Source organism: Rhinopithecus roxellana, chromosome 20 (genome assembly GCF_007565055.1).
Source record: "Rhinopithecus roxellana isolate Shanxi Qingling chromosome 20, ASM756505v1, whole genome shotgun sequence".
NCBI lineage: Eukaryota > Metazoa > Chordata > Mammalia > Primates > Cercopithecidae > Rhinopithecus > Rhinopithecus roxellana.
The window spans coordinates 45,947,007-45,956,027 of NC_044568.1; the positions used below are offsets into that span (position 1 = coordinate 45,947,007).

The window sequence follows — 9,021 nt, forward strand, 5'->3', positions numbered from 1 at the left end:
TCAAATTTCAGGGTTGATTTTGAGAATGAATGAAAATAAACGTGTAGAATGACTTCTAGATATTATCCATTGGAATATCATTTTGGAGTGAGTCCCTAATGACTTTCTAAACATGCTTAATTCAGGCAGACTTTTTAAAAAAACTGATCAGAAATTATATAGATGTATTTTCAAAACAAATATGACCCCACAAAAAATAATACATTGCTGCTGTTTATGCAAAAACTATATATGAGGTTGGTGCAAAAGTAATTGCGGTTTTGCCAACCTGATACATGCACACTATATGGACATATATAAGCACAGATTATTTATTAACTGTAGTTTTCCTGAGGGAGAGGAATTTTGATGATTGGAGAACAAGAATAGAAGGAAAATGTACTTTTCCTTTTTATTATTTTTGATTAGTATGTGTATATAGATTACCTATTCCAAAAATAAATGCAATTTATTTTTAATTAATCTGAAGGTCACAATCTTCTCTGCACCTCCAATTTTAAATCTACTTAAAAAGGAAAGATCCTAAAATCCAAGCTCTGAAGAGGTTCTTAAGAGGTGATATGGTCCCGTCTGTTTCCTGAACACATATAGCAGGAAATGCCACCTCAGCCCCAAATTCTTCATGCAACTGAACAAAAGAAAGGCATGAGATTTGGGATCAGGAGATCCTATCACCATGAATTATCAACTGTGTGGCTCTAAGCAAGTTGCTTAAACTCTCAGGGCCCCAGTTTCATTCCTAAGATGAGGATAATGGCAGCACCACCTCTCACAGTTGTGTGAGGAGAATGGCAGCACCACCTCTCACGGTTGTGTGAAGAGAATGGCGGCTTCACCTCTCACGGTTGTGTGAAGAGAACTCGGGCATCACCTCTCATGGTTGTGTGAGGAGAATGGCGACTCCACATCTCACGGTTGTGTGAGGAGAATGGCAACACCACCTCTCACGGTTGTGTGAGTCTCTCAGAGCCCCAGCTTCATTCCTAAGATGAGGATAATGGCAGCACCACCTCTCACAGTCGTGTGAAGAGAATGGTGGCACCACCTCCCATTGTTGTGTGAGGAAAATGGCGGCAACACCACTCATGGCTGTGTGAGGAGAATGGCCGCACCTCCTCTCATGGCTGTGTGAGGCTCTCAGAGCCCCAGTTTCATTTCTAAGATGAGGGGAATGGAGGCACCTCCTCTCATGGTTGTGTTAGAATATAAGCACAACTTTAAAATAGTATCCACGTGTTTGTATGAGGTGCTATTTGTAATGCCGAGGTTGTCCCTCAAAAGCATTGATTCAATCATTTTGACTTCCATGGGTGTGAACAATAAACATATGCTAGGGCCCCCATAGGAGCCAATGAAGTCATCTTTGCTTCAGAGCTAAACCAGTTTTCCTTCTCTCCACAGCAAATATCTTGACAGTGATCATCCTCTCCCAGCTGGTGGCAAGAAGGCAGAAATCCTCCTACAACTATCTCTTGGCACTCGCTGCTGCCGACATCTTGGTCCTCTTTTTCATAGTGTTTGTGGACTTCCTGTTGGAAGATTTCATCTTGAACATGCAGATGCCTCAGGTCCCCGACAAGATCATAGAAGTGCTGGAATTCTCATCCATCCACACCTCCATATGGATTACTGTTCCATTAACCATTGACAGGTATATCGCTGTCTGCCACCCACTCAAGTACCACACGGTCTCATACCCAGCACGCACCCGGAAAGTCATTGTAAGTGTTTACATCACCTGCTTCCTGACCAGCATCCCCTATTACTGGTGGCCCAACATCTGGACTGAAGACTACATCAGCACCTCTGTGCATCATGTCCTCATCTGGATCCACTGCTTCACCGTCTACCTGGTGCCCTGCTCCATCTTCTTCATCTTGAACTCAATCATTGTGTACAAGCTCAGGAGGAAGAGCAATTTTCGTCTCCGTGGCTACTCCACGGGGAAGACCACCGCCATCTTATTCACCATTACCTCCATCTTTGCCACACTTTGGGCCCCCCGCATCATCATGATTCTTTACCACCTCTATGGGGCGCCCATCCAGAACCGCTGGCTGGTGCACATCATGTCCGACATTGCCAACATGCTAGCCCTTCTGAACACAGCCATCAACTTCTTCCTCTATTGCTTCATCAGCAAGCGGTTCCGCACCATGGCAGCCGCCACGCTCAAGGCCTTCTTCAAGTGCCAGAAGCAACCTGTACAGTTCTACACCAATCATAACTTTTCCATAACAAGTAGCCCCTGGATCTCGCCGGCAAACTCACACTGCATCAAGATGCTGGTGTACCAGTATGACAAAAATGGAAAACCTATAAAAGTATCCCCGTGATTCCCTAGGTGTGGCAACTACTGCCTTTGTCTAATCCATTTCCAGATGGGAAGGTGTCCCATCCTATGGCTGAGCAGCTCTCCTTAAGAGTGCTAATCCGATTTCCTGTCTCCGGCAGACTGGGCAATTCTCAGACTGGTAGATGAGAAGAGATGGAAGAGAAGAAAGGAGAGCATGAAATTTGTTTTTACTTATGCATTTATTTCCACAGAGTCGCATTGACAGCGAAAGTTCCTACCAGTTTGAAGATGCCATTGGAGCTTGTGTCATCATCCTGTGACCAGTTAGGACACAAAGTAGAGAAATAGTCTGTGATTTCACCCTGGTACCATCCACAGTCACTGGGAACCCTTCATTTATGTAACTTACCAAACCCTAGTAGCACGTAGCTGAGCCTGCACTCTTCTTCCAAGAGCTGAGGTCGTTCATCACTTCCCTGTGCTGTTCCCAGGAGCTAACAATAATGACCGTTTCAGGATTTTTTTCAAGGTGCCCTTTGTCCTAGAGAGGGTTGTGGTCTTGAAGTTGCCCTGGCACTCCTAGCTTCAGAATGACACTGTGGGAATAGAAGAGTATTGGATCCCACCCAAACTCTGGCCAGAGCTTCTTCAGGAAATCTCCAAACCCACACAGCTGTGACCTCAAACCTGGGGTCTAAGAGGCAGTTTTCTATTTATCATTATGTATAGATTTTCTCTATCTCCTCCAAAACAAAGACCCTGCCTGGTGCGCAGGGGGAAAGGAGGAATTCTTGAGCCCAGAAAAACAAAAAAATAAGCCCACACTTGCCATTGTTTCAACCCATCCCTGTGTCAGCTGCATACGATCCCGTTACTCAAAATTGCTTCTTGTTATGGTATCACTCAAGCTTCCTAGAGAAGCTCAAGCCTGTCGAGTTGCCAACCCTGCCTCCTTGCTTGCTGAGGCCCTCACCAAATTGTTTTATTTGAAGTGACTTCCGAACTGAATTTAATATTCAAGGGTCAGGAACTGCAGCTCTGCGGGTATGAGAGGAGGTGTTCTCAGCTCTGCCTCACAGCCCAGCTGGCATTGCCATTTCGCCACAAACACAGACACAAAAGGTGCCCATGCTGACGCCTTGTCTGCCCTTTGACGCACATGGCTTAAAAGGGTGGTGCCAGTTCTTGGTAAAGCTATTTAACCCAGATCCTTTGTAAAATGATAAAATGTAAGTGTGTTTATTTATTCTACCCTTGCCTGTCCAAGGCAAGAACACTTCTAGGATGTAATAAATAGGGGCATCCCTGGAAATTGCTACTTATGTGTGCACCACACACACACACACACACATGCACACACACGATTATATTCCTCTTATTTAGCTTTTCTTTTTTTTTTTTTTTTTTTTAACTTCTCTCTGACTCCCAGTATTCGAATTCATCCCTGTTTTGGAATAAATCTGCCAAAATGACTTTGAAATTACATGATATTTTTGGTGACCAAACAAACAGCAGACAGTCCACCTGGAATACTTAGTTCCTCAGGCTGGATTTTTACTGCATTTTGTCCCTAAGTTGGAAGATATGTCTATCTTTTTTAAGGGAATTTGCAATAAATGAATGGGGTAAGAAAAGGCCCCACGGCAACACAAACCCTAAACTTCAGCCAATGTTGTCAATACTAGCTCAATATAAACTTAGGTTATATTAGTCCTGATGATCCTAATTCTTACCCCTTTCAAAGGATTGCAATAGAATCTCATCAGAGCCAAGGATTAGATTCTAAAGTCAGTGCAAAAGATAAAACCTTACAGAGCCAAAGTTACCTTTGCAAAAGATCCTCAAAACAGAGCCATGTTGGAGATTATATTCCATTGCTTTCAAAACCTAACACAGCTAAGTTTTTCTCTAGCACTGGAACAAGTTGTTGTTTATCTGGTTGATGACAAGGCAAAATTGGCTCTCATTTAGGGACCATATTGTGTGATTCTAATGTATCTCAGAACATTAGGACCACCCTGGTGCATCAAGATGCTTCCACTGAAAGAAGTTCATGGAAGTTGTCTGACTGAGGGACAGATCTCCCATCTCCCACGCTCCCCAGGGCGTATGCTCATTGAGTGGAATGGTAAGCAGATTCTCTCACCTCCCTTAAATTGCATTTCTCTCTGTCTCTTTTTTGCCAAGCACGTGTAATTGAACATGTCTTCATTAAATGTGTGTATGATGCAATTTCACCACACCCACCCCCTCATGAATGGACATTGACCAAAGGCTACCTATACTGAATATATATAGATATATATAAATATATTTATTTATTTATTTTTTAAACACCTAGCTCTGAAAAATGCTAGTCTGAGCTATACATGAATGAGTCAAAGTGCAATATCTACAAAGGTTAAGCAATTCCTTTTTGAGAATGTACATAAAATGGAATTTATGTATGTGATTCTCCATGCTCTCTGCGCCACATTTTTAATTGTATGTAACAATTAATTGTTGATGTTTAGACACTGGGTGTGCATTGGGAACATTTTCCTCTGACACTTTAATTTATTACTTCTCTTGACGATAGAGGCTGTACCACGTAGTATTGTGATCTCTTTTCTTCTGAATATATTTTATATTTTGCTAAATGATATTTAAAAGAGGTCCAATTCTTGAAGGCACTCTAGTGAATTGCTGTCTTCTGCTTAAAATGCAAATGAATGCCCATTGGGTTAGGTTGATACATATCTCTTAAAATTTATTTCAAATTGTCTAAGGACTTTTAATTTATTATTATTTATAGTAATAATTTTGGACATCATGAAATGGGTTTTTTTAACTTTAAAACTTTAAAAACCTGTAAGCCTTTTCTTTCAGGCCAGTTTTAACAATAAAGCCTTGAATTTTGAAGCCTGTCATGTAAACGGCTGCTGCTGGTGGCACTAAAGCAATTGCCTTATCCTGGGTTTTTGTGGTGCCTCTTTCAAAGACGGTTAACTAGCTTCTCTCTTGCTACATGATTTGTGTCCTTGTTTGGACATTGCAATGATGATACACACCACCATGCTGTGTCTTTTTATTGAACAACTTGATGGCTGAAATGTCTCATGGGGAAGGAAATGAGGGGAATGACAGACAAACCATAAAAGACAGACCAGAGTGGGCATGAACTTGTGTGTTGCCAACACCCTGCTATTGGAAAAGATCACTTTGCACAGTTGGTACCTCCTGGTTCAACATGGGGAGCCTACCAGACGTGAATAAAAGACTCTAATGTTGGCTATTCCGGTTCAAAGAATGGAATAGAAAGTTACCATAGAAAAAAAGCAAAAGTTCATATTTTCTTAATTAGATTATATATTGTGTTTGGACTTGTTTGTATTATAATAAATTCTAATATGGTGCGCACTTGGTGTTTGGTATTTGCATCTATGTTCAAGCAATTGCAGTATGTGATTTTTATTACTATTATTTTTAATTGATAAATCATAATTGTATACATTTATGGGATACAATGTGATGTTTTGATATATGTATACAATGTGGAATAATTAAATCAGGCTAAATTAACACATCTGTCACTTCACTTATCATTTTCTTGTGGTGAGAACTTTGAAATTTATTATCTTAGTTATTTTGAAATATACATTGTTACTGACTCACTCACCCTGCTATGTAGTAGATCTCAAAATTTATTTCTTCCATCTAACAGACTTTGTGCCCTTTGACAAACATCTCCCATTCCCTGCTTCTCACCTACTTCCAGCCTCTGGCAACCATCATTTTACTCTCTACTTCTATGAGTTTGATTCTTTTGGATTCCACATGTAAGTGAAATCATATAGTATTTTTCTTTCTGTGCCTGGTTCATTTCAGTAAGTATGATATCCTCCGAATTGCACAATGCTGGTTAAAACATTTAACATTTAAGTGGACATCTTTCTTATACACTGTGCTGGGTGCTAGAATAAAACCAGAGTTCCACCTGCCTCCTGGTTAGCAGATATACTTCAGAATTTAAGACCACTGAATTCTGTTCCCTATAATCCTAAATTAGGTAGTTTACTGGGTATAAATCTGAATTCTCTTCTGATCATATCCCTCTGTACATCTTTGAGACAGTGATGGATGTATTAATAATCATAACTGGAAATCTAGCATCATGTCTAAGAGCTTAGGCTTTGATGTCAGACAGTCACGAGTTCATGTCCCAGTTCCACCATTTACTAGATGAATGGCCTAGAGCAAGTCCTTGGAGATTTCCTAAGGACTGTCCTCATCTAGAAAATGGTGCACAATTTAAATTTTTTCCAGTTGTCTTCAAGGTATGTAGAAACTCTGATAGTCTGGAACCCAAGATTTGGAGTCAGTTATTATAGGCTATAACTTTGCTGGCTGTGTGAACTTAAACAGTGTTCTCAATCTCTCTCTGAGTCTCAATTTTCTTTCCATAAAATGGAGCTAATTACAATTCCAGTAGGTAACTTATAAAGTGATTATTAGTAGCAGAGTTTTTAAAAAGCCTCCAATTGTACATCATTTTACAGGTGAGGATGCTAGGCCCAAAGAGGTGAATGAGCTGGGCCTGAGTGGAACCCAGGTCACTCAACACTCCATCCTTTTCACTTCACCTCATTACCTTCTTTGCAAAATTCTAAGTCATTACCTCAAAATATCACATTGTTTTTATGCCCATTTTAGAGTTGAGTATATCACATAATTTTGCAACTCTTCAAACCCAGATCATCCAAGCATGATATATATATTATAACAGCCTCATAATTAAAACTCTCAGCTTGACCTTTCCTTGTGAGTAGAACTTTTTTTTAATTGACTCCATGTGGAATCCTAACCATAGCTCCCAAACTTGCTATGCATTTTCCCACACAAACCACCATCAATTCTGACAGCCACCCACAAACTATTGTCACAATCCATCTTTGCATCAACTTGGAGAATAAAAGTGACTTCGGAGTTGAGGGGAAGTGCAGAAAAGCAAAGAATTTGCTGAAAGGGTGGCAAACAGAAACTGTTGGGCATGGTCACAGCAGCCTTATTAATTTTGTCCTCCAATTCAGGGAGGCAGGATAAAGGAGAGTTGAAGGAGGTTGAACCATTAAATAATAATCCTTTTATTAGTGCACTCAGCTAAATGTGATAGTCCGGCCTCTTTGGAGACTGTGCAATTAATCCCATGTACTTGCCAGACACAACAAGGGGGATAAGAGGCTCGTGTCTACTGGGATAAATAGATACTGTGAATTTCCTGGGCTTATTGGCAGAATGTGCCACTGTCATGCCAAAAAAAAAAAAAAAAAAAAAGCAGAGGAGGGGAATGTTCTGATTTAAAATGAGTAAATAGGGCCACAGGGAAGAGAGATGTCTTCTCATCAACTCTGCATGAGGAGTTGCCATGTCTTTGGAGCTTTGTTACCGAGAGAATGGCAGAATGACATTTCTCTCCACTGGAGATGGAACAAAAGAATGTGAGATGTCAACTGCAGTATGAGAGTTCCAGATTAAACCCAAAGAAGAAATCATTATAGAAATGTCTATTAACACCACAAATGATTTTCAGTGGAAGTTCTTAGAATCTGCTTTTCTGGACATATTTCAAAATGGGTTGTCGATCAGAGTCTTACAAGGAACCAAATCTCAATCAGATGGTTTCATGAAATGACTTTAACCAAAAATCTGCTAACAATGGCTTGAGCAAGATTAGGGGAACTTGTGAGAGGTGAAGCTTCCTGTGAGGAAACTTTCCATTAGCTGTTGAGGTACCTTGGAACTAGAAATAACAGGAAGCTTTACCTCTCCTAATGAAGCAATGAGAGGAAAGGATGTTAGTGGACCTCAGTGAGGTCTAGAGCCTTGGAGGAGGGACCTTCCAGCAAGAAGGGGCCACACCACAGTCAGAGATACAATGCCAGAGTGGAAGGAATGCCTCTCTCTTCCTTACCTCTGATATCATGCTGATGCCTCCCACTGGCCAAGTTCAAACAGAAGCCAGCCAGTAAAAGACAGCAGGTGGTGCAGTCCACAGTGGGAAGATCCCAGGGCACAAGACAGTGAAGAATAATAAAGTGAGACAGGAAGCAATCGCAGAATAACCACAAAGGTCAGATTCTTCTTTTACTATCACGGAACCATTAGAAAGCCACAGAGGATCTTAGAGACTATTTCACTCAAAGATCAAAAAAGAAAGCTAAGGCCCGAAAGAGCCCCTCATCCAAAGCTACACAACCTAGTCGTTAGTAGATCCTCTTTCCAATGATCTTTCTGTACAGTTCCCAGAAATATAGAATAGATTATATACCTCTCTAAGCTTGCTCTAAACCTTCATGGTTAGAAACTTATATTATTCTTTTTTATTATTATTATTTTTGAGACAGAGTCTTGCTCTGTTGCCTAGGCTAGAGGGCAGTGGCATGATCTCAGTTCACAGCTCACTGCAACCTCCACCTCCCAGGTTCAAGCAATTCTCCTGCCTCAGCCTCCCAAGTAGCTGGGACTACAGACATGTGCCATCACACCCGGCTGATTTTTTTTCTTTTTTCTTTTTTTTTTTTAGTAGAGACAGGGTTTCACCATATTGGCCAGGCTGGTCTCAAGCTCCTGACCTCAAGTGATCCACCCATCTCAGCTCCCAAAGTGCTAGGGTTACAGGCATGAGCCGCTGCACCTGGCCAGAAGTTTCTTATATTATTCCTTAGCATCTCCAATGACCAGGCTGT

General features: G+C 41.0%; 1 protein-coding gene across 2 annotated transcripts in view; it reads left to right on the top strand.

Annotated features, from left to right (window-relative positions):
• Positions 1–2,586, top strand: part of GPR139 (G protein-coupled receptor 139) — a 44,288-nt gene extending 41,702 nt beyond the window's left edge. For both annotated transcript variants that reach the window (XM_010388558.1, XM_030925427.1), the window contains one exon: positions 1,402–2,586. In XM_010388558.1, coding sequence (XP_010386860.1) covers positions 1,402–2,336 — 935 coding nt within the window. In that variant the 3' untranslated portion in view covers positions 2,337–2,586. The remainder of the gene's footprint in view (positions 1–1,401) is intronic.
• The last annotated feature ends 6,435 nt before the right edge of the window (positions 2,587–9,021 follow it).